Source organism: Schistocerca serialis, chromosome 7 (genome assembly GCF_023864345.2).
Source record: "Schistocerca serialis cubense isolate TAMUIC-IGC-003099 chromosome 7, iqSchSeri2.2, whole genome shotgun sequence".
NCBI classification, from domain to species: domain Eukaryota; kingdom Metazoa; phylum Arthropoda; class Insecta; order Orthoptera; family Acrididae; genus Schistocerca; species Schistocerca serialis.
In genome coordinates, this window is record NC_064644.1 from 330,712,590 (window position 1) to 330,739,713 (window position 27,124).

The 27,124-nt window shown below is 42.6% G+C and overlaps 1 protein-coding gene across 1 annotated transcript in view; it reads left to right on the top strand.

Moving 5' to 3' along the window:
* Nucleotides 1-27,124, top strand: part of LOC126413050 (myrosinase 1-like) — an 83,688-nt gene that overhangs the window by 41,073 nt on the left and 15,491 nt on the right. Inside the window, exons 5-8 of the mRNA XM_050082947.1 lie at nt 2,932-3,115; nt 7,473-7,567; nt 22,194-22,341; nt 25,977-26,125. Of these exons, the coding sequence (XP_049938904.1) occupies nt 2,932-3,115; nt 7,473-7,567; nt 22,194-22,341; nt 25,977-26,125 (576 nt within the window). The remainder of the gene's footprint in view (nt 1-2,931; nt 3,116-7,472; nt 7,568-22,193; nt 22,342-25,976; nt 26,126-27,124) is intronic.

Consider the following 27,124-nt stretch of genomic DNA (forward strand, 5'->3'; position numbering starts at 1 on the left):
CTATGACGTATTGGTACATCAGCGTGTTGGAGTAAGTGATCTTTTCACGACATCTTGCCCAGACTTGTGCCTATACAAAATGGTGGATAAATTGAACAAATCATCTTTTCATCAAAGTGAACCGACAAACTAATGAGAGCTCTACTAAGTATACAACATATAGGTCCATATTGCCAGATAATGATGACTGAGTCCATTGATTCATAACACTGACCTAAATGGGAAGCGTCCATAAATGAAAACCTTGACCGAAAGCTGCGAAACTGATACATCAGTAGTTATATACCTGTGAGACATGTTGATTAAAATTTCAGCTTTATACAAACTTATTTTCGGTATAGGACGAAAGCATTCCTACAGGTGAATAACGGTAATAGTACTTGATGGCTGTTTGCTGTCTCTAACGTCACTGGAAATTCTCAGTTGCAGATAACAACACAGTGTGCCCATAAGATGAGCTCATGCAGCTTATCGCTATCTTTCGGAATTTGAGATAGGTCAGGACGAGTCATCAAATCGACATATTGCACAAAAAATGACTGTGGGACTGTGACTGCACAACGAGTGGTGACGAGATGGACTCACGATAACAGTGCGGCAAGATGGGCAGACATGGATCCTTCCAGAGCGACTACACCAAAAGAAGATCGAAGGATTGTTCGACTGGGTCTGACAGGCAGATAGATGGCAACAGCTGAAACCCAGGCAAAATTTTCAGGCTTAGTGCCGTATGTGTATGTTTGGAGGTTATGGGCGCTCAACGGCGAAGATATCAACGCCCTTACACATATTAAAAATGAATGCGGATAAACTGACTAAAATTTTTGTCACAGTGAGGATGAAACCTATAAAATGACACTCATACACTACCTCACTCACTCCCACCTCACTCGCATTAACGCACGCGATCACTCTATGTCACTCACTATAAGACAACAGTGAAATGGTGAGAGGTGCTATATCTGGGATTAAAACGAAAGTTAAACGACAGAGGAGCTAAAACAGCAACACAGGGAAATGTGTCTTGCTGACCACTTATTTAAAAAAAGCTTGGGCGAGTCAGTCACCCTGCCAATACATCACGAGCATGTCCCTAAAAGTTTAGGAAACATGTTGAGCAAATCACAATACCTCAAAACCCTAACCACATTCGTCTGACAGTAACTTGAAATAGAGGGCAGATCTGTCGGCAAACCTGCCACTACCCTCTGGTGGAAAATGAAAAGTGGTGCACAGTGATCTCTACGGCACAAGCGCCACACACTCGAGGTTCCTCTCACTGGCGCAAGAAAAAGTCATGGGTCATAGGGCTGTGGCCTATGCAAAGACGAGTATGGAGGACATTGTCCCATATGTGTGGCTGGAAGGAGGTACGCCACGGCTGGACAGAGTATCACCAAGAACCCAGGGGAATAGACTACTGGAATATGACTTGAGATCTCGTATTGCCATGTTTCGTTTAATGTTGACACCGTATCACAGACCACAGAGACATGCAGGGCATAGAGCCAGAGTCAAGTGGAATATTGAGTAGACTTCTCTGGTGTTCAGCGATGAGTCTCCCTTCCGTGTATGACAATGAGACCGATGCTAAAGTGTACGTAGACGACTTGGTGAATGGTCACTGGAAGTAGCGGTTCTCGATGCCTATACCATTCCCAATCCTGAAATCGTGGTGTGGGAATGGTACTCAATATATCAAAAGAACTAATTTGGTAATATTTGAAGGGAGGCTGAATGTTCTCCGGCATGCGATAAGAATGATAAACTCTGTTGTGATAAGCTTCATGATGATGGTACCAAATGGCATATTCCAGCATGATAATGCAGCAGAGTAAGCAGTGTATGAATCCTTGATGGCATTTGGAGGTCGTTTGCTTCATTGCCACAATGAATGAAAAAATTTGTTTGTGTCCAGGGGACACACATCACTCCTAATGGAATGAAAGCCCAATCATTCAGTGCCCGTTATGTGATGAACAACTTCAGGAATTTTGATAATAGTTTCTATTTCCAATAGTGCAACAGTTTCTATCAGTATATTAAGCACGTATCTGTCACTGATGCGTTGGTTTAGATTCTTTTAAGACTAGTTGAGTCAGCATATAATGTGGCTGCTCCAACTGGCAGATGAAGTGGTGGCGGATGATCAACAAGCTGGGCTGCGTCATCATGGGCTACAGTGGCTCGCCTGCATTGGAATGAGTATGTAAGGTTGGCAGTAGGGATGACGAATGCTCGACTTCGTTTTATTGGTAGAATTTTTGGGAAGTTTAGTTCATCCATAAATGAGACGGCATAAAGAACGCAAGTGCGACCCATTGTTGAATAGTGTTCGAGTATTTGGAATCCCCATCAGTTCGGATTAAAGCAATTCAGAGGCGGGCAGCTATATTTGTTATTGGACGTTCGATCAGTACTTAAGTGTTACGGAGACACTTTGTGAAATCAGATGGGAATCTTTGGAGAAAAGACGATGCTCTCTCCGCAAGGCCTATAGCGCAAATTTAGAGAACCGGCATTTGAGGCTGCAGAACGATTCTACTGCCGCCACCCGCGTAAGCATCATGATGCGAGAAATTAGGGCTCGCACGGAAGCTTTCCGTCGCTCTATTTTCAAGTAGAACAGGAGAGTAAATGACTAGTAATGACACAAGGTACCCTTCGCGATGCACCCTACGGTGGATTGCGGAGAATGTATGTAGATGCGGATGTAGATGATGGACACCAATTCCTAATGAAATAAAAGTTCAATCATTCAATACTCCTTACGTGATGAACTACTTCACGAACTCTGACAGCAGTTTCTATGTCCAGCAGTGAAGCAGTCTCTATATCAGAATATTAGATCGTATCTGTTACTTACATATTGGTTTAGACTCTTTGATGACTAGTTCATTCAGAGTGTATTGTGGTTGCTCCGAATGGCAGGTGAAATGGTGGCAGACGATCAACGAACCGAGCAGTGTCATCATGGGCTACAGTGGCTCTCCTGCCTTGGCCTCGGGCATCGACTCCTCAGGCGTGGGCGACTACATGGCCGTCTACACACTACTCAAGGCACACGCCGCCGCGTACCGACTCTACGACGAGCAGTACCGAGCGACTCAGCTAGGTATGTACTTTGTATACTGCGCATATCGTATGTTCACTGCCAAACAAAAATAGTGAAACACCCAGAAGACAAGGATGGATGTAGTGTTAATTCGTACATGTACATACTATTCACAGGTATGTAAATGATTAGAGCTGAAATTCTCAGTGACAAATAAACGACCACCAGAGCGTGTTAGCGTTGTTCATGTTTAGGACAGTTGCCAGGCCAGGGGTATGTAAAGGACGTGAACAGTCAAATATTGAATGATCACTGTGAGGGATGCTCGTGAGACAGAGTTATCAGCATGTGACAAAGATTGAAAGCAACCTCTCTGCGGGGCTCCACTTGGCCGGCTGATCGAATAGTTTAATTTCTAGATTTTTGGGGCATTCAGATGTGACAGTGGTCTGGTGTTGGACTGCATCGGAATGTGAGGGCAGGCATATTAGTCCTAAAGGTTGCAGTCGATCACCTCTGACAACAGAAAGTTAGGAATGCCATACAGTAGATCATGGACATTGTAACACCCTTCACAAATGCGCGTGCCGTCCGTGAACAAGTAATGAGTTCCTGCAACATAGTGTCATACCGCACTGTTGGTGGGAGACTAGCAGCAACCAGACTAGGGAATTACCGTCCTACGCGTAGGATGCCATTAAAGCGTCGTGCCGTGACTGCTGATGAATAAAGTTGCACAGTGTTCAGCAGTAAATCGCGGTTCTGTCGTACTCCGGGTGACCATTCTCGGCGAGTGCGGCGGCGACCTGGAAACAGTCTACATTCTCCCAGTGTTTTGAAGACGCAAAGAGGTCTGCTCCTGACTTCATGGAATGGGGTGCCATCGGGTATGATTGCAGATCATGGCCAGTAGTGATTGAACCAACTCTGAACGCACAGCGGTATGTCACAGACATCTTGCGTACTCAGGTATTACTCTCATGCAGCAGTATTGTGGCGCCGTTTTTCAACAGGACAATGCTCTGTCACACGTACCACGTGTCTCTATAAGCTGTCTGTGTGATGTTGAGGTACTCCCATTGCCAGTGAGACACCAGAATCTGTCGCTGATTGAACAATTGTGGGATCAGCTGGATGTCAATTCCGTCCCAACTTCATTACTAGATTTGTCGGCCATCTTGCCTCAGGAGATGAAACAAAGACTTTATAACGCCCTCCCCAACCGAATCGGCGCATGAATTCATGCCAGAGAGGCTGCAGAGTCATACTGGTACGTGGGCCCATACTGCCAAGGTCTTTATAAAATGGACTCAATTCGTAATCACTGAAATAACACCACATACCCTCTCAACCCGTCAAACTTAGCTCCGTAATCTCCTCCTATTTTGAGTGTTTCAGCTTTTTCTCAGGCAGTGTACTTCATTTATCATTGTTTAGTTTGGAAGCTCTAACAGCAGCTGCGTTTTTTGACAAAATTACTGCTGTTCTTCCTGTTATGCGCATTATTCCTTTTAATGCACAAGCGTGCGTTGATTCCGGCAGCCCTGGTTACTTGATTATTAATTGAAGCTACATACGTGCTGTAACGGGCAACTGACTTCATTACAAAGTTTTAGTCGGTAGACGGGAAAATGAAGCGCAATGTTGTTTGCACAAGGGACCATAGTTTGTTGGGCGCCTGTGTCTGGCTGACGTGGCACCGGCGGAGGAATCTTTTGCTTGGACTGGCTGCTGGGATGCTGCCTGTGAGCCAAACCTTATACCGTCATGACTTATTATTTGTTAAATGATGCATGGAATAGATACTTGTATGAGTCTCTCATAAATGTAGTCATTAGAATTAATGCACTAGCAGTTAAAATGTAAGAAACTTTATGAACGGTCCAACTCACTTCATGCATTGTAGTGTAACTATATGAGATGATCCTCGCTGGCAGTGAGTGTTGTTCCAAACTTGCCTGAGCCAATAAAGTTGAGTACCGGCGATCTAGGCAGTGAGATTGTAGATTTTGTCAGCAATATGCAGTGACGTATTTCGCGAGAGTATCGCAGACCTCTTTCATAATAGCACAGTTTTAATATATTGTTCAATAGCTTATGAAAAACACATTATTTACGTATCTTGATCATTTAGCGCATGGATTTTTAGATCGCCTATCTGTGTGAGCATCTGATTTTATTATGACTGTAGTTTTCTTAACTAACGTTAACGTCGTGAATCAAATAACTACCCTTTGAAATCTCGACTACTTCACTTAATGGACTGCCTGACCTCAAAGATCCGAGTCACATAGAGCAGCAATCCACTTCAGCCGATAATAACTGCTGAAGACCTGCCGCCTCGTCTACTTTGGGAGAACTAATACTTGGCGTGAACACCACACCAGTATATGTTAAAGAACTCTGTGATTTTTTCTGGCACGTTAATATTGAAATGTCATACCCACACGGACTGCAGTTTCAATACAAATGAGGCCACTATCATGGCCGTAGTGCTAACATTTGTAAGGGGAGGGTTATTGTTAGAGGTAGAAAGAGAGAATGTATGCGTGACAATTCATTTTTGGCTATAACTGCAACGTAACTGCACCCAGCAATCGTTTCTTTACTTTTTCTCTTAAACTAAAGAAAAAAATACCCTTTCATATAAACTATCGCTACCTTGTTTACATTATTGTATGGCATACCATACTTATTTTCGTGGTATTTGTGCTCATTTGCATTTTCGTCTGTTGAATAAATACATATAGAAAGATGACGATCTTTTACTGAGATGCATGGACAAGATATTTCGGAAGTTTGATGAAGGAAATGGCACATCTTCTTGAAAAAGACCGTGCCTGATCGAGAACTGCGCTTATTCAACCCGTCTTTCGAGATAAGAACAGCTTCACTTAACATGAAATTGTGCATGTTCGAATTTTTATCACCTACAGAAATTAGACAATATTGATCGTACTCTCTCACATGAAAATCTGTCTATTTATTCAATTCTAAAGAATTTTTGTATTCCTTCAGGAAATACGCTTTGGAATCGTACTTGACCAGCTCAGTCCGCAGAGCACTTGTCTGCGAAAGACAAAGGTCCCGAGTCGAGTCTCGATCCGGTAGACATATTTTGATCTACCAAGAAGTTTCAGGCAATAAATTTCTAAATATTACTACAGAATCTTGTCCAATACCAGAAGCATGAGGTTAAGTGTACGAACGTATTACAATGAAACAGAAAAGATTTAGAAACAGGAAGACGAAATGGAGCCGAGATGCTTAAGACTATAAACAGAGAAGGGGAAGCTGACAAATAATAAGATAAATTAAAAAAAATTATGCAATACCGTGTCTAAATAGAAACCATCCTATTTAAAAATTTAGAGAAACTATGCACTCGGGTGCTACTTAAAAGTACATAAGCGGGAACGCTTATCAGAAAAAAATTTAAAAATTTTATGGAGAATGAGTAAACCTACAAGAGAGCCAGTAATTGTCTAGAGCGTATAGACCAAAACACAGTTAGTTTATAATCCTAAAACTGGAATGTAATTCTGCTGCCGTGAACAAGAAATTTCAATACAAAACAAGACAAAATTTCAAATCTCAAATGTTCCATAAAATATAAGGCAATTTCAAGACTAGAATTGTACAGGTAAAACCGTAATAGAAACCTAATAGGTCTTATAAATTAAAAACAGTACCTTCACAATACAATATTAAGCACAAGGGAACGAAATGGGAGGCACATAAGTGAGAGCGCAGTATCGGTTAAATTAAGTTAAATGACTAAAGCAAAAACGAAATCTGTAGTTTCGAAGAATTTATAGGCTTATTCGATTACTTTGCAAGCTAAAATTACCGTAAGACTCTGCTGTGACTAGCAGGAACCTTCAAGATAAAACAAAACCAACTACAAGTCCCACAGATACTAAAGAGACTTACGTAATTACGAAACCAGGATTTTTAAGGTAAAAAACATGAATTAAATCAGATGATATAATTAGCTTAGGAAATGAGACACTAAGGGTGGTAGACGAGTTTAGTTATTTGAAAAGGAAAAATAAGGCACAGTCAAATGAAAACGAGACAGATTGAAAAAAGTTAGTAAACAGTTTATTATTTCAAAAGTATTTGCCGTAAGTGTTACTTCACTGTGAGACAAGACGGTCAATGCCTTCAGGGCGTACGTCGAGTACGGAACGATGACTGAACCCACGCGAGCACCTCAGGTGCTACTCTTGTCGCACTATCTTTCCCGTTGTCCACCTCTAATAATGGCTATTTCTTCATTGGCTGAAAGTTCCTTCTTTTCTGTGTGTGGACTCGTTCACTTTACATGAAATCATATGGATGTTAACGCGTAGCTTTACTCTGTTTTCAGTGAAACATAGAAACAAAACTGTGGTAATGGTCTTTTCTATCTCAGGAAAGGTCGGCATTGCCCTTAACATCATGTGGTACGAGCCAGCCACAAACTCAACGGAGGACATCGCCGCTGCAGACCGGAAGCTACAATTCTACGTAAGTATCGGAAAATAATCACTACCTTATCACAAGTAGTGGCCTATGCACATTTCAGGGCTAGGCTATGCCGCAAGGAAGTAATTCGAGATACCTGGTAGATACATTAGCTCCTATACTTGTTCGAAACTACAGATATGGTTTTGTCTGTAGAAATTCCATGTATTTTCATCATTAGACAGCTTATGTAAGTTCCAGTAAACTAAACATTTATTGATAAAATGTACGAACTTGGTTTACTGAAAGACTAACTCCCCACCAGTTCCCAGACATCTAGCTAGAGATCTGTGCCAATAGATCACCTGTAACTCATTAACTTGGCGTTACCTTTCTGTTTTTTGTGCTCTCTATAAACGTTGCTTCAATTGCTCAACAACTTGGATCCAAGAATTCAGTTCTTCGGTCTAAAGAAACAAGCTTCGTGTTAAATTTTTTAGTACCGTAATTTATACTGTTACAACTGTAACTCGATCAATACATACCTGACAATGCAAACGCATTGTGAGACAAAAACGCTTACCGGTACAGTTTTTCACTGCCTAACCTGAAAAAAACCACTTCAATAACTTTTTGGAATGCCACGCGTTACAATATAGCCCTAGGAATGATGATTCATCGCCAGAATACTCCTTGCCAAACCACAACTTGTCAGTTCAGTAAAAATACATATACATTGAAAATCGTGAAACAAATGTAAGTTGTTGTGTGCCACAGTAATTATCAGCAAACAGACATATTCAGATTACCCAAATGGCAGTGCTTACTTCCTGATTTTAAAAGTTAGGGTGTTTAGTTACACTGGTATGCAAAACTAAAGAACCAAAGTAATTTTCGCATGATGTCTCACTGTGAAGTAACATACCCCAGTGATACTTGAACGATACATAGGTAGAATGCTACATTATAGTACAGAAGGTAACTGAAAGAAAAATGCATTGAGGTGAACACAAATAAAACTTTTATTCGAAGATAGTAATTACACTGGAGCAACCGCGATTTATGATGATCCCTTGGACATGACAAAAGGTGGGACATGGTTCTTAATAAGGAATGTGATTATCACGGACTGCTATGCAAGCTTTGCAACGTACCCTACATGTTCTCGTTTGAATTTAAGTTTGGGGAAGGGCCAGACCAGTCCATTCTCCGAATACCTTTTCGTTCCAATAGCACCTTTACCTGCTCAGTTCGATGTTGTCGAGTACTGCCATCCATCATAAAGGAAGCCGGGGCCGAATGCACCCCTGAAAACTCTCACATGGGTAAGGAGTATAGTGTCACTATAACGGTGACCGGTGAGTGTAACGTGTTCGAGTATTTAGAGCTCAGTACATGAAACATTATGTCTCCCCGCACCATAACACCTGGATCACAAAAATAATCATGATTGACAGTGTTCCTAGGTGCATTACATGTTCCCACCCCTTTCCATATGAGTGTGCGTCCGGAATCACTACTCAGATTGAATCTGTTCTCATTCGAATACACGACCCCACTTCTCGTTGGTCCAGTCCATATGCTCCTCGTAAATGGTACCGCCGCTGAGCAGGTTCCATTGGAATACAAATTAATGATGGTCTTGTAAAGAGACCACACCATCGCAGTTGCTGTGCCACTGTGGAGCGTGCCCTTCAATCCTGTTAAATGTGGTTTGTACCCGCTGTTAGACTCGAGCTTGCTTATTGCACAATGCAGCAGTAACCTGTTACCTGTAGCTGACCCTTGTCGACATCTCCTCTCCTTCGGGCAACAGTGCCTGTGGTTCGGAACGCTACTTATGGACGTGTAGCAATGCTGTGAGAAATTCCATACTCCTGGATTACACTCGTTACACTTCGTTCTTCTTCCAGTTTCCCAATGATTCTCTCCCATGTGAAGTAATCCAGATGTTTCTAGAACGAGATTCTCACTCTGCAGCGGAGTGTGCGCGATATGAAACTTCCTGGCAGATAAAAATTGTGTGCGGGACCGAGGCTCGAACTTTGGACATTTGCGTTTCGCGGGCATATGCTCTGCCAACTGAGCTACAAAAGCACGACTCATGATCCATCCTCACAGCTTTACTTCTGTCAGTACCTCGTATCCTAACTTCCAAACACCATAGAAGTTCTCCACTTCGCTGAACTAACACTGCTGGAAGAAAGGATATTGCGGAGACATTCTTAGCACAGTCTGGAGGATGGGTAGCTCAGTTGGTAGAGCGCTTGTCCCCGAAAGGCAAAGGTCCCGAGTTCGGGTATCAGCTTGGCACATAGGTTTAATCTGCTAGGAAGTTTCAACCGAATGTTGTCTCCGGGCGATGATATAATGAAGAATACCACAATAGTGTACCGTAACTCCTCAGTGATTGACACACACTGTTTTATCCTTTACTTCGATCGCCTCGTAGTGCGGGACCAGCCCAGTTCAGCGTTATAGTCACGCTGACTTCACGCCATGTGACGTCCGGTTTGCTACGCACGCTGGGAGACCCCTGCCGACATGCTCGCACACTTTCATTTATTTCCACGGAGTTGTTAGTATGTTATGTTACTTTATCTATATCGTCCTTAAGTTCCGCAGAGCCGTGAAGTTAAATATAGAGTTAGTTTAATGTACGTAGGTTGGAACTTACATAGTGGCAACACTGCTGTGGAGAAACTATGCAATGGAATCTACTGTTGTCGCTGATAGCACACGTTGTTGACATACCTACCTTACCTCCGAGCAAATGGACTCGCCCGTCCCACGTCACCGGCGTGCGCACAATCGAGGGAAACACAGTCACATGTGAGCGAGCGGTCTAACGTAACGGTGTCACTATGTTTTCGAAACAGGAACAAATGAGTTGGATCAAGAGTGAATGTGCCAGAGGTCGTATAGCACGACAGTGTCATCAAGGTCCTCAACAGGCGTGCGGGGAATCGGCATTGTCGTACAAAACAGTGGCACGTTGGGTAAAAGCCTTCAACGATGGTCGGCAAACAGTGGGAGACATGCACCAGGCAGGTCGTCCTAGCATCTCTGAAGTAGAAGTGCATGCTATTGCCGTGTTAGTAGACAATGTGCGAAGCCATACGATTCGTGAGCTCGCCCACGAAACCGGATTAGCACACGACTGTGCTTCGCATCCTGAAGGAACGCCTGGGCATGAGAAAAATTGCATCACGCATGACTTGACGGAAATGCAGAAATGGATGCCTTACGACGCTGCTCGGACGCACTTGGAGCGCGAAGGAGATGCTTTCTTATGCCGTATCGTAACACTGGATGAGACATGGGCCACATCGTACAAGCCAAAACTGAAACGCCAACCCAACTAATGGCGTCATTATGGGTCGCTGTGAAAGTCGAAAGTGCGTCAGAGCCCCAGTATGATAAGAGCTATGGTGATTCTCTTGTACGACTGTGATGGTGTTATCCTAACGCATTACGTTCCTTCACGGCAGACGGTCAATGCACAGTATTACTTTTCGGTTTTGGAGCAACACCTGCGACCAGCTTTGCGAAAGAAGCGGCGACACTGTCTGCGTAACCCACCCACCATTTTGCACGACAATGAGAGGGTGCATACAGTGCAAGCTGTGGCTGCTCTGTTCGGTTGACGGGACTGGGAAGTACTGAACCATCCACCATACTCCCCGGACTCTAGGCCTGCTGACTTTGATTTGATTCCTAAGATGAAGGAACCACTTTGCGGCATTCGCTCCAGAACTGTTCCAGAGATTCGATAGGCAATAGACCGCTCCATTCGCACCATCAACAGAGCAAGCTCTGCTAACGGTATACTACGCCTTCCACATCGCTGGCAACGGGTTCTACACAACGCTGGTGACTACTCTGAAGGACAGTAACAGGTGAAAACATGTAACTCTTTTGTATCGGTTGTGAATAAATAGTTGCCACTATTTAGGTTGCAACCCTCGTACAAAAACGGTCATTTCTAATCACTGAAAGCTCCTCAACATTGCAAACAATTTCAGTGGTTCAGTTTTGATTATGGTTTTGTGGCTAATTTCTATGATTATGGTTTTGTGGCTAATTTCTATGACACCGTAAGACTCGGCTTGTAACCGGTAATAGTTACAGGATCGTTTTATAAGTAATTACGGATGAGAGTAGGGATAGCGTCTCTCTAAAATATTATAGTTACATTAACACAGCCGTGTTTTCATTATTTTACCAACATATGCACTGGAACTGCCTTTCCTTACTAATTGTCTATGTATTGATTACGGTGGCACCGGATAATGAACGTGCGAACAGCTACGTGGCTTGGCGTAAGCGCCGCTCTTCTGTCTGAAACTTCTCCCAGACAGCAACTCTCTAATGCCAATGGAAATATGTTACATGTCGAATATTGACTGATTTGCATTTATTCCATTGGCAAGCGCTACGTGTTTCCAGTTTAATTCTTTTGAATCAACAATGGAAGTGCATTGGAGTACGTGTAGCACAGTGTTTTCCTCAATTTGGAAGATATCCTAACCTTAACAGTACTGCCTTGCAATTCTATGACCTAATAAATCCAAGTGCAAAGGCGTTTTTACATATTTTAGACGTTCGGAACAAGACACGAATTAAAATTCATAATACGTTTACAAAGATAATGTAAAAATATCTACCTATAAAACTTTCCACAAAAAATTGATCAAAAATTGGGAGATGTAGTTTCAGCAGTGTCTCTTTTTCACGTTATAACAAGTGCTAGAGACTGTGACGCACAAACATCCCTTTGTCGTCAACTGCGCCAAGCGGCTGTAGTTGGTGATAGAAATGGAGTAGGGAACTAGTAGATTTGAATGTCAGTGACAGAATCCTCTCAAGCCACAGCAAATAAGTTTTGACAGTAGACTGTTTGGATTCTGCAGACAACGTAGTGCTAACTGAAGACTTGTGCAGTGCACTGGAGTGTGACATTCTTCCGCTCGATGGGTATTTGTGGGGCCGGACACCCCAACGATAGCGAGTTATCTTCGAGTTGTTATTAAGTCATCATCGAGCAGCAATCACTGCTTGAGGTATGAAGCAGGCAGATCAGAGTTGCAAATATCATTGGAGAAAACGTATTGCAGTATCAACTCCAAACAGATAACTTACGAGATGTCATTGGAACCAGCGTAACCCAAGAGAAATAAAGGTTAGCAACGCTGTCTGCTGCAGTTAATTAGACTGAACCCGTCTACCACTTGATACGGAACGTAAACCAATGGGAAATATTTTTAATGTAATATGAAACAGAAACACTTCCACGACAGTCACCTACGTGGAAGCCTTGTACGCCACGAAGTGCCTGCTACTAAAAAGAATGATTTCATTGAATAAATGGTAATAAGAGAGAGAAGGACTCTTTGAAAGATCTGAGAGGCAACATTGGTGAAATCGAATGTCTGCGACGTCATTACACAAAAATGGTTCAAATGGCTCTGAACACTATGGGACTCAACTGCTGAGGTCATTAGTCCCCTAGAACTTAGAACTAGTTAAACCTAACTAACCTAAGGACATCACAAACATCCATGCCCGAGGCAGGATTCGAACCTGCGACCGTAGGGGTCTTACAGTTCCAGACTGCAGCGCCTTTAACCGCACGGCCACTTCGGCCGGCGTCATTACACAGATCTGAGCAACAGGATGAGAATAATCTTCAGGTTGTGCTACAAGGAGACGGGTAGCTTTTTACAGTCGGGTGAAAAAACCCCTCCAAAGGGACACCATAAACTGGCATTTCATCTACAGGTAAAATAAATAATTTTTACTGTCTGGCTCATGTAGCCAGGAAAAGATGTAAAGGAGTAAAGGATCTGGAGCTGACAGGCGTAACTGGAAGAATGAAAGAGAGATTCCGAATAACGTCCATCATGGTTTTGAGGAACGACCAGTGAAGATAATGGATATGCTGTGACCATCGTCCCCAAGTGCTGTACCCCACGCAAAGTTTGTCAAGGAGGCGACAAAACTGCGGAGTGACAGAACTGAATCAAAGCCATAAAAGCTATTACAAGTACAGTAAATACTGTTCCAACTCTCATGAAGAACATCAGCGCAAAACACGCAAGTTTACTAATGATCACTTGGACACAATGACTTAAACAAACCAATTTATTCGTCACATATCTAAGTTCATTCGAAATGCATCAGGTTGCAGGGCGTTGTCTAGGAAGTAGATACATATAGACCACTGTAGAGCTTGCGATGACACTCGAAGACGACTCGATGATTATTCAATCACAACTCGAGGACAACTCGCTATCTTGAGGCACGCAGCCCCATAAATACCAGCCGAGCAGAAGGATAACGTCGCTCTCCAGTACACTGCACATGTCAGGCATAGTAAAGTAATGTGTCCACGATGGTTCTGTCTGGCAGAGATGGCACCGTCCGTGAGCCTGACCGGAACTAAATATGTTGCTACATGAAGCTGGTACTTGTACAGATATCATTGGGGATCTTGCAGCTCTCGATGAATGACGTTATAATGAAATCTATACCTTTCACTGCTTACAGGTGTTGATAAATATCAACGGGGACAGTTGAAAAATGTGTGCCAGGGTGGGATTGTAACCCGGGACCTCCTGCTTACGTGGCAGACGCTCTATACGACTAAGTCACCGAGGATACAGACGATAGTGCGACTGCAGAGAATTACCTATGGCACGCTCCGCGTGAGACCCACATTTCCAACGTACTGTCCACACACTATATTTAAAGTGTCCCTGCCCACTATACTCATTACTCGCAGCAGTCAACCTACCGATTCCCGTAAGAGTTTCAGCAATGTGAGTGCATCCACACTGGAGAAAATCAGTGGTCGATAGAACAGATACCATGTTCATATATATATAAATAAGGCTTACAGGCCAAATATCAACGCCTGTAAGCAGCGAAAGGTCTAGATTTCATTATAACTTCAAATATGTTGCTGTTCCGCTGCTTACGTCTGCCGAACAGGCAACTCTGCAGACAAAGCTGTACAGAGGGAGGTGTCAGTGCCCCTTGGACACAGCTGCAAGCTGACAAGGACAACCTACAGAGTAGCAGGGCAGTGCAATGGACCCCATTTCTTCTCCTCCTCCCCTATCCCCTCCGCCTCCCCTCCCCGTCCCACCACTATCACGCTTGCAAAAGGAAATTTCGAGCTTCAAAAAACGTAACTGATATTGTATTCCACGACATGTACAGTAATATACCAGTACAGTATCAATTAGAACACTAGTAGTAAGTATAGCCACAACCATAGTTCGTCGCATGTCGTGTCGCCGTTTGCTGCTGCTTTCCTTGCAACTGAAAATGCCACATGACTGGATTCACACTGAGGTCAAGTCATGGGATAGCGTTATGTACATGCACAGCTGGCGGACTATAGCTTACCCAAAAATGGGCAGTGCATTGGCGGAGCTGTCACTTGTACTCAAGTGATTCATGTGAAATGGTTCCCAGTGTCATTATAACCGCACGACGAGAATTAACAGACTTTGAATGTGGAATGGTAGTTGGAGCTAGGAACATGGGACATTCAGTTTCGAAAGTCGGTAGGGAATTCAGTGTCCCGAGATCCACAGCGTCAAGAGTGTGCCAAGACTACCGAATTTTAGGCATTACCTCTCACCACGGACAACGCAGCGGTCGCATAGAGTTGTCAGCACTAAGAGACAAACAACACTGCGTCAAATAACCGCAGAAATCAATGTGGGACGTACGTATCCGTCAGGACACTGCGGCGAAATTTGGCGTTAGTGGGCTATGACAGCAGAGTGCGCAACATGTTTTATGAAAAAACTTCTGTCAAGATTACAAAAGTGAAGTACAATGAGCAGCAAGCGGAAAAGCGGGTTCTCAAAAGCCGAAGAATCGCGAAAAGTGAATGTGCAACTTCCACAAAAACGAAGGAAGAGACAATGGACTTCAGATCACGTAAACAAGAGGAAAAATTATGTAAGTAAACTAAACAACAAATTAATGAATAAACTGCTTTTAATCTATAAATAGCAAAATGTAGAAATATATATCAAGTATACCAAAATTTCAGAATGACAGTTGAAGATAATTCATAAATAAAAGCGAAAGGCGCCTAGTAAAAAAGACATTCTTAAGACAAACAAAAACAATATTAACTGGTATAGAAGGAGTTTTGCAGATAGTGTCACGCTGTGTCCAATACTCCCGGCGGGTCAGCTATATGGCTTACTGCCTACGCAGTACAAAACTGCCTCTCAACTTCTCGTGGTGGAAATCCACGGAAAGAGACTGGGATGATATTGCAGCAACTATAACCATAAGTAACAATAAGGCCATGGATCGGTACAGCACACTGGACGTTGCTTGTTCGAAGTTCAGAAAGTGCCTCCAAGATGGCAGCTTATCCTTCAACTGAAACGACGCCATCTTAATACGTCTGAACAACTTTTGCTGCGCCCATTATTGTACGATTCAAAATTTGAGAACAATCACTGGAAGCAGTTTCATCCATAAAATATCAAAGAGTATATGTAGGGAGCTATTTAAAGTGAAACTAGCAAACCAAACTAATGACAGATAAGGGAGAGGCCAGAATCGGATTCAGTGGAGGAAACTCACCCACACAGGAGATAGCTTACCCCTTTTACCAATAGATAGGATCGTTAGAAGAAACACAGAAGATCCAATGAAGAGCGGCGCGTTTCGCTACAGAGTCATGGAGATGTTCAACAAACTCTAGTGGTAGACGTTGCCGGAGAGGCTTTCTGCATCACCGTGTAGTTTACTGCTAAAGTTCCGAGAGCGAACGTTCCTAGAAGAGTCCATTAATCTAGTGAAATCACCGTGAAGACAAAATTAGAGAGATTACAGCCCACACAGAGTCCTGTCAGCAATTGTTCTTCCCGCAAACCATTCGCGACTGAAAGAGGAAAAGGGGGGGATAACAGTCGCACAATAAGTACCCTCCTCCACTCACTGTAAGATGGCTTCGGAGTATAGGTGTGGATGTAGATGTGGAATTGACCATTTTCTTTGCTGTCTGGCAGAGAGAAATTGCCATATTTGATTCTAGGGAAAAGCTATAATGTTGACTATGAAAGTGCTCCAGCTTTTCCTTAAGTGCAACCGAGCATAGAATAGAGTGCTGAGTGCAGGGTACCTTTTCCTAGAGGCGGACAACGACAAAGGACGTTGTTGTTTGACGCATGGGCACAGTTATGGTCTACACTGACGGAAGAAACATTGCAACACCAAGAAGGAGTTGTGCGTCATAAACAAAAGTTGGTGGGCGTGTTTCTACATCTCAAAGATGAATAGATTTCGCGCCATTTGGCCGGCCGCTGTGGCCAAGCGGTTCTAAGCGCTTCAGTCCGGAACCGCGTGACAGCTACGGTCGCAGGTTCGAATCCTGCCTCGGGCATGGATGTGTGTGATGTCCTTATGTTAGTTAGATTTAAGTAGTTGGGGACTGATGACCTCAGATGTTAAGTCCCATAGTGCTCTCAGCCATTTGCCCATTTTCGCGCCATTTGCATAAGAGTGGTGCTAGTCGCGACAGTATGTGGATACAAATCAGGTTTGCTTTAAATACCCACTGTAACTATCGTAAGCGTTAGTTACCTTTGAGATTGGACTTGGGAGTTGATATTAGTCGAGAATGCCTTTAATGCGACAAAGAAGCCATTATCAACACCTCACTGATCTTGGACGAGGTCATGCAATTGGTCTACGAGGAACTAGATGTTCCTTCTGCAATATTATAGAAAGACTTGACGGGAATGTAGAAACTGTACATGATTCCTGTCAGCGGTCATCACGAAAATGTGCGGTCGCAAGAAGATTGGGCTCCGGACGGCCACGTGGCGCTATCAAGAGGGAAGACCATCGTGTTCAGTGTGTGACGCTGGTGCTTGTACTGCATCTGCAGCAGCACTTGACACCACACAGACACTATGAACTGTTACAGATCAGTTACTTCAAGGACAGCTCTGAGCCAGACCCTCTGTAGGGTGCATTCCACTAACCCCACACCACGGCCATCTGGGACATCAGTGGTTCTGCCTCCGTGCCAATGATGGCCGTGTGTTGGTTAAAATGGCTCCAATTGAGGGGTCTGAGACCAACTTGTTTGCGTGCTAGAAACACTGGACTTACACCTGGAGTTATGGTCTGGGGTGCGTTTCGTATGACAACAGGAGCACTCTCGCGCTTATCCCACGTACTCTGACTGCAAATCTGGATGTCAATTTTATGATTCGACCTGTTGAATTGCCATTCATGAGCAACATTGAACGGAGTGCTTACGGAAAGGTTACCGTTCGCCCTCAAACCACTGTTGCAACACAACATGATCCACAGAGTGTCGACATGTTGCCTTCGGTTGCTCGATCACCGATTTGTCTCCAATGGAGCACTTATGGAACGTCGTCAGACAACTGCAGCGTAATCCACAAATAGCATTAACTGCCCCTGTATTGCCCGACCAAGAGCAACAGGCTTGGACGCCATCCCACAAACGGACAACCGGCACTTGTATGTACAACACAACGCACGCACGTTTTCATGCTTGGATTTAACATTTTGGCGATTACACAGGTTATTAATATACCAGTGTTTCGCATTTTCAATGACTTTTCTCGCGCTAAACCTGTGACCTTTCAATGTTAGTCCGTTAAATATGTTACCTAAAAAAAATCACTTATTTTCAGCGTTTAATATAATTAGTGACCAAATTTAAAAATTTAAATCGCTGTTCGCAGCTACTCATTAAGAGATAAGACCTCATGTTATAGTTGTAACACAGTAAGTGTTAACAAATCTGTATTTGCAATTCGAGTGTTAGCTGACATAGGCGACATAAAAATGAAAAAGCTTGCATACTTTGCCTACTTTCATTCCATAATGACATATGGTATAATATTTTTGGGTAACTCTTCGAGTCAAACAAAAGTTTTCAGAGTCCAAAAGCGTGTAACACGTGTTATTTGTGGAGTAAATTCACGGACGTCCTGTAGAAACCCCTTCAAAGAACTGGGTATACTAACTACTGCCTCTCAGTATATTTACTCCTTAATGAAATTTGTCCTAAATAATATATCTCCTTTTCAAACAAACAGCTCAGTTCATACATACAATACCAGGAACAAAAATAATCTGCACAAGGACTTAAAAGCACTTACTTTAGTTCAAAAAGGGGTCCACTACTCAGGAACACTCATCTTCAGTAATTTGCCAGCAAACTTAAAAAATTTAGTTACAAATAAAGATCAGTTTAAAAGGAGCCTGAAAGACTTATTAGTGGCCAACTCCTTCTACTCCATTGACGAATTTTTTAATAGAAAAAAATGATGTATTGTATATATTCATACTATTAGTATTGTTATTTCAGCTTAAAAAAAATATTGACATGTACCACATCCACGAGGATTTCCTCAGCACGGATCTATGGAACGAAAAACTAATCTAATGTAATCTAAGTCAAGTATTAAAATTAGAAATTGTCATGGGGCAGCGTAATAAAGACGCTCCAATTACCCAGAATATAATTATCCAGTATTTCATAATGACAACTCTTAGCGACTTCCAACAAACATTACACTTAATTTCAAACCTTTTTGAAACTTTTTCTCTCTGACACCCCTCACAAAACAATGAAAGTGAAAAAGTTTATAACTTACTATATTGTCGGTGTTGATGCAGTAAAATTTCAGCATTTGTCGTGACATTTTAATTTATTACTTCTTTACTATTACTTCTTCACACTCTGTTCACAACATATTAAGGATACAGTATCCACATATACCACTGAATTTACCTGCAGTATTACATAATTGTACAGTACGTAGTTCTGGGGATATTACGTCATAAAGAGTGGGATGCGTGAAAAACTGGCTTTTCTTAACGTGGAGTGCAAATCATCCAGATTATACTCAACATGGGTGTAAGAGTTTTTTTAAGAAGTGGGGTGGAAATGAGGGATTATTGGTACTATATAAATGAGAAGTAGTTAAGTGAGGCGTTACGTTGCGATTATATTAAGATCTGTGATGTGAGATACTGGGATGCGTGCGCATTGACATGCTTATAATGTAAACGTAGCATATGGTTGTCACCTGGTTGTATGAAGCAATGACACTAAAATACCTGATACTGCTGAGGTAATTCACACAAGCATTTGTGGTTAGTCCTAACAGTTCAGAGTCTTCACTACTCGTGTCATGATGGATTTCATCGTAATAGTGGTGTTTTACTGGTCCGCCGTTAAATGCACAATCGTAGTGCGCGACCCATAGCGAATTACGACCCTTTTGACTGTCTCATAATTAGCACACATTTCATCTGACTTGACAACCGGAAATTTCAAAGTGACATACCGTCTCTAACAGTAGCATTCGATTTTCGGCAAAATTGTGGAAATCCAACCGTAACCGCACTTTGTCTTGTGCTAAAACTTTTGCTGTAAATCCTTCAGACATCTTCGGAGCGAGCCATGTAGAATATGTAAGTCCCACCCCTGTCACGTTATACACAGGTAGAGAGAGCCAATTTCGAAAGCACTCACTGAATATCATGTTGGAAGAAATACTACACATGAGAAAGAGATATTCTCTCATGACACACTCTGTGAAGGATGTTGCGTAACAACTTCCAGTCAACGCGGGAACAATAGGCCACTGTTGTCTGTGAGACCTAGCTATTGCCAATGCTGTATCCCACATTTTATTTTGGTTGAAACCATCATCACGATAAATTAAATTATTCGTAAAACGTATTTAGATCACTTCCCTCAAAACCTAATGCCAGAAAGATGATACGTTTATTAGAATCTGAACATTTTCGTAGTACATAGCGTAGCCTGCTCGACCACAACAGATATATTAGGCTGTAACAGACGAATATATCGTCGATCTCTGCCACCCCTGTGGTATTTCTTCCACAATGATACTATTTTCCAGGTTTCCAATTAACTCAAGATTTATTGTTGCCGCATTGCATATGGAGTACATGAAATGACTGTATTTACAGCTCAATAACAGAAGCAGTTCAGATGTACCGGGTATCGACTCGTGCTGAAACACCCATATTAGTAAGTGGTGAAACCTCCACTGGCGGCAATGCACCCTCTGAATCTGGCATCCAGTCGATCGTATAGATGGTGAATGAGTCCTGAGACAGGTTGTTCCAAGCCTGCTCGGCTTGTTCACGTAGTTCTCTATGATAGGTTTGTTGACGAGTCGTATGAGTCACTTCTCGTCCCATCCTATCTCACACATGCTAGATCAAAGACAAGTCCGGAGATGGTACTGGCCACAGAAGTTGCTGCACGTCTTGCAGAGCACGTTGAGTTTCACGGGCAGCGTGTGGGTGAGCATTATCCTGTTGGAACAACACATCACCTTCCTGTTGCAAGAACGGCAAAAGAATGGGTCTAACAACATTCTGCATGTGCCGGGCGAGCACAGAGCACTCGTTAGCGTTCCCTGCAGAAACACGAAAGGTGAACGGGAGTTGTAGCTTATCGCACCTCAGACTGTAAGGCCTAGGGTGGGGCCAGTGTGTCTTCAACGAATGCACGTCATACTCGCAAACGACCATCACTTGCGTGCGATCAAAATCTGCTTTCGTCGCTGAAGATTGCAGCTCGCCATTCCATCTTCCAAGTGATCCTCTGACGACACCAGTCGAGCCGTGCACGTCGATGCTTTGGGCTGAGTGGAAGACGGACTTGAGGTGTGCGAGCCTGTAGTTCAAAATGGCTCTGAGCACTATGGGACTTAACTTCTGAGGTCATCAGTCCCCTAGAACTTAGAACTACTTAAACCTAACTAACCTAAAGACATCACACACATCCATGCCCGAGGCAGGATTGGAACCTGCGACCGTAGCGGTCGCGCGGTTCCAGACTGTAGCGCCTAGAACCGCTCGGCCACCCCGGCCGGCGCGAGTCTGTAGTCCCACTGCTGCTAACCAGTTTGTGTTGACACGTCTGGAATCACAAGCCCTCTTATCTGTGCTGTGATAGCTGTACGATCTGCCACTGCTGCCTTTACAACACGACGGTCCTGGAGGACGTCTGTGCTGCGTGGACGTCCAGAACGTCGTCTTCGTGTGTGACAATGTTCACGCGAGCACTTATGCTTACATCGTTGCACAAATAATGTAGCACGTCCAGCTTGTGTGGTAATTCTTCGAAAAGACCATCCCGCCACTCGGAAGACCACAATTTGACTCCTTTGAAACTCGATCAGTTGGCTGTAGGAAGCACGAGTGCGTCTCCGTGGCATCGTTACCTGCTTGCTTTACATGTTTGTGACACACTGAGCCTTCTGGCTATGAGCATTCCCTATTAAAGGGTAGATACAAATGACGCTCTGGTAGCTATGCTACTACGCTATCTAGCTATTGGCAGATTACTTTGAAAACATTGCCAGTACATCTAGTATCCTCCAGGTGGCTTGTGCCGCCATCCGATCAAAATCGGAGTCGTCTTTCCTGGTGTAATAATTTTTTCCCAGCAGAATATTAGCAGAAGTCTACTTTTAGCTACGGCTGAATTTTATACATCAAATAATAAGCCATGAAAACATGAAGATTCAATAGGGCTAGTTTTTTTGTAGAAGCTGTGCTGCATTGTTCTGATGAAAGGACAGCCTTGTGTTATTAAGAAATATTTTTTCTTTTCTCCAAGGCTGGTATTTTTGGACAACCGATTTTCAGCGCCGAGGGGGACTACCCAGAGGTGGTGAAGCAGAGGGTGGCGAACAACAGCAGGGCAGACGGCTACGCGAGGTCCCGCCTCGTGGAGTTCACCCCGGAGGCGGTCGAGTACATCAGGGGTGAGTGCGGGCGGAAGCAAGTGTGCCGTCCCATGTGCGGAGTCCCTTGCTGACCACGTGAACTTTTGAGGTCTACGTTCATGAAAGTCATAACAGATTTTAGCATATTTTGATGAGTCTCTTCTTGTTTCAACATCTATGCAATGATCTCCTCCAAGAGGTCACTAATACATTCTTTTTTGGAGCACCCTGCACAAGAATTTAGGATAATTGACAGTTTCACTGGGTCGCACATTTAAGTATTAAACTATACAAAGTCATTCGTATATACCTTCCGGATTTCAAGAAATGACTGTGTGAAAACTAAAAGAGGTACCAGATATAGACATAATCAGTGGATAGAGCACCTCTCAATTACAGGCGCTATTTGTAGCGGGGCAAATGTAAATGCATGGGTGTAATTCACTGATATTGTTAAAACGTATTTTTTGGAAGGCAGAAGCGACAGTGCCCCTCTTTGGAAACGTGTTCATTGGGTTACCTGTCTGCAGGCGCCAACTAATTTGATGCTACAATACGGAGCGAATGAATTTCCTACGTGTTCTGACATGTCTACCCCGTAGTGCAACGACGATTTAGTTCAAATGGTTCAAATGGCTCCGAGCACTATGGGACTTAACATCTATGGTCATCAGTCCCCTAGAACTTAGAACTACTTAAACCTAACTAACCTAAGGACATCACACAACACACAGTCATCACGAGGCAGAGAAAATCCCTGACTCCGCCGGGAATCGAACCCGGGAAACCGGGCGCGGGAAGCGAGAACGCTACCGCACGACCACGAGCTGCGGACGACGATTTAGTACAACTCTGTATTCAAGATGAAACTTATCAGACTAAAAGTACCTATATACCAGTGACATACTCATAAGAAGAGTACCTAACAGTCGAAAACACATTTTTTTCCTGCCTTAAATATCCAGAAAAGATGCGGGCTAGAAGAATAAATTGGAGTAATTCATTTCTGATACATAACTGATGGTAAAATTAAGTCATCTGTGGACTGTATGAGGGAAAATAGCTGCGTAATGCCACGCAATAGAAGGAAGAGTTTTATGCAGTGTAATGAACGGCTGATGGAGTCACAAAGGAAACGACGATTAAAGTTCTGTGGCTATTTGTTCAGACAAATTGTTCAAGGAGGTAAGGATGGATCTCAAGAGCATAGCAGTGAATCCGCGGAAAAATCTGTAGCCGATGAAAGAACGTATCACTGATGAATAACTTAAGGTATTCCTAGAACATCGGTTATACCTTATTGTTACTTTATGTGTTTTCTGCTGACCTTAAACAAGAAAAAAAAATCTGTAAGCTATTGCACTTTGCTTTGGGGATATAGCGGTGAAGTTAATGGGGGATAGGTGTCATATGGTGAGCGCATTGCAAAAAGTCACTTGCTGAACACGAAATCACACACATGTAAAGAATATGTCATTTAAATCACTTTCTGGTGAAGAATCTGACAAAATGTTGGGCTGTCCCTATGGGTGAGATCACCAACGAGTTTAATTTTTTTTTACAATTGTCAGCACCTTTAACCCACACTGACACAGATTCAGATTCATTTATTTTACGATGATTCCTGGTCCTGAGAACGAACGGCATCTACGGCAGGTAATATGATTTACCCATATCTCTATTGTAGACCTGTGCAATGTGAAATGTCCGATAAGCGACGACGTGGCGCCTGTTAAAACCTATGATGAGCGTTAGGTATCGTCTTCCGAATGTCCAATCCGTATAACCACGATATTGAGAAAGGTGTGCAGGTTGCAATTTGTAGTAGTTGTGGTATGTGTGCCGTCGTGTTTCTTACTGCACTTCCTTCCAAGTCTTCTACTGTCCTTGCTTTAAGGTCAGCAGCGTGGTTGGATGCGCTGAAATGAGGAATATGCAGGTGTTGTTTATGCATTATGATAACTGCGAAGAGATAAGAACACTGATTTTCTTGGATGTCATGGTGCACTTGCATCCAGAGAAAGTTAGCCGAAGTTCCATACCGTTTTAGCTCAGCCACCATCTGCATTATGTTGACAACATGTCTCTTGATGTCCCTCCGCAGTGCTGGAGTGTGTGAGCCGATCGCATTCTTAATGAACGTCTCTTCGGCTTCAGTTGCGCTGTACTGATTTCTGCATAAACAACGCTGGTTTGCGCAGTCCCATAAAGCGTGTTCTCAGATCACTTGATTACACAAGACACGACTGAAATGCTATTACATATGGCTTGCACTGTATCGTGGTAGGGTATCCTCTAAGCTGTATGGCCTAAATGTAACTTGAATTAATAATGTTGGTGACCATCTGACTTCGTCTAATCACAGCACAAAACTTACCTGACAGTTGACAGGCTGCCTAAAATTTGCTTCTTTTACAGAGAATCACAAGTAACGTACGCCGGCTACGACTGAAGTTACTGCCGAAGTAGATTAAACGTCATACAGATTGTTTTATCATGTATAGCAATTCTCTTATTACAACTTCGTAGCTTTTTGTAAGACGCACGTTAGGCTCACTCCATTGTAGGTAAAATAGTAGAAAGGAAGAAACTTATTAATAAAATTTTCAGTAATGGTCGTAATCTCACTGTTATTACTGTTAATCGCCCTTGTCTTAACAACCACCACTAATGTTTAAACTAGACCTTCAAGACAGACTATCAATCAAACGTCAATCTCCATTTTGAATAACTTCACTAGAAATAAATTTTTTTCATCTAATATTTCATCAGAGTAGTTTTTATCCGTCCGTAATACACAGTGCGCAAAATAAATGAAATTGGCCCAGTGAATATTTCACTTACCTTAAGGTAGGCAACCCAACTTACACCGTCTGCATCCCGGTGATGACGAAAATTGGGTTAGCTACCTTAAGGCGCATGAAATATTCTCCTCGCTACTTTTATTCTGCACACCCTATACATACTTTCCATTAGATTAGAATGGTGATAATGTCTTTCCCTCTGATAATACTATGTTCCAATTAATTTAAGTCTTCGTAATATTTTTGGAGCAGAGATGTATGTAACATTTTTGAAGACTTTCCATTAAATTAAATTTTAGTCAGAATATTCAAGCAAGTATTATTCCTAAATTAATCACTGTAAAATAAGCTTATCATTTTTTCATGCATGAGAATGAAATGGCAGTCATAAATATTTTGATCGATATTCAGTAAAACATGTGTACTTTGTACTTGAACTTGGCCCGTTATCTATTAACGGGCCAAGAGCAGACTTCGTAAAATAAACGACTGCACAACGCAAGTCTCAAAACGAAACAAGATACAGTTTGCAGCAGGAGATTTGCTGCCGCTTCAACTGCTTCTTACGACTGACTGCTGTCGATCAGCTATGGTTTCCATCCTGTAATGCAACACGACGTTTAGCTGTTCGCAGTCCCCGTATTTCACCGGCATCTTGAAACAGGCAACACAAGCACTTTGTAATACACGTTAAACAAATAAAATTACTACAATCATAAAGCAAAAGTATTAATAAAATACTGTACCATATAACGTGAAAGCAGATAAATCCTTGGTGATACGGTTTGAACTCATACCGCTACTGTTGTCCCTTTACAGTGTGTGATAGATGGTGAGGTCGTGCTCAGAGGGCTGTCTTGTTTGCTGCAGGCACTGCTGACTTCGTCGGGGTAAACCACTACACCAGCTTCCCAGCATCAGACGGGCAGTCTGGTAGCAACCCTTCCATGGACTATGACACGGGAGTCACCCTAGGCGCGTTCACGGATTACCCTGTATCTGCCGCCTTGTGGTTTAGGGTAGGTCTGCAACTGTGTATTATAATTATTATTCTGGTTCTTATTTCTATGGCCATCGCATGTGACACACACGCTTTAAAGAAGTATGAAGCTAGGTGCAGGGCAGGGCAGTTTCCTCCTTTTGCTCAGAAAACAAATCTGGACAAAACGAGCTTGCATCCTGCCCTGTCTGGCAATGGATGTATTAATGCAATATCACTTTCAATAAATCCAGAACACGTTTCAATAATGACTAGTAGTAAGTGCACGTAGAGCCAATTGCCAAAAAATCTAAAAGATATTTAGTTATTTCCCGAAAAACTATCATGGGCTGATACAGCCACATTGTACTTCATTGTTTCGCTTGAGTTGGACTGCTACAAGAACGTCTGAGATCAAATTCTAAAAATTAGAAATCGATCATAATAATTAAATACCATCAATAAAACAGATGAAGCAATTGTACAGAAACAGAATATTAAAGAAATGTATTTGAATGCCGTTAAGTGTCATCCATTAAGACGAATAACATTAAAATGATGTGATTTATATTTAGTTGTATGACAAACGCACCTTTACAAACTTTCGTGTATATGAAAGTAGGAACTAAAAAGAGGTCCAAATGGTTCGTATGTACATCTTACATTAGAATGGGAAAAGATGTATTCCATATTTACACAAAAATGAGAAAGGAATAGATAGTAAGGTAGTCTACATATAAATTGTCTTATTATAATCTTGAGTAAGTATGAATAGGGCAAATGATGTCCTTTTGTGGGCAAATTTATATAGTTGTGCGAGTTGTCCTTTGTGACAAACTGCAAATATATACTTCTTTGTCGTGGTGTATTTCATTACTCTATACTTATCGAAGACAAATCGTCTTTTAAATTCCCAATATTTTGACACAGTAAACTAATCACATGTTCTTTATCAGATTATTGTGGCTCATACAATTTTACAGAGCGATTCACGATTACTTGGGATGGGCCAAGTCGACCGTCATATCCAGATCGGACA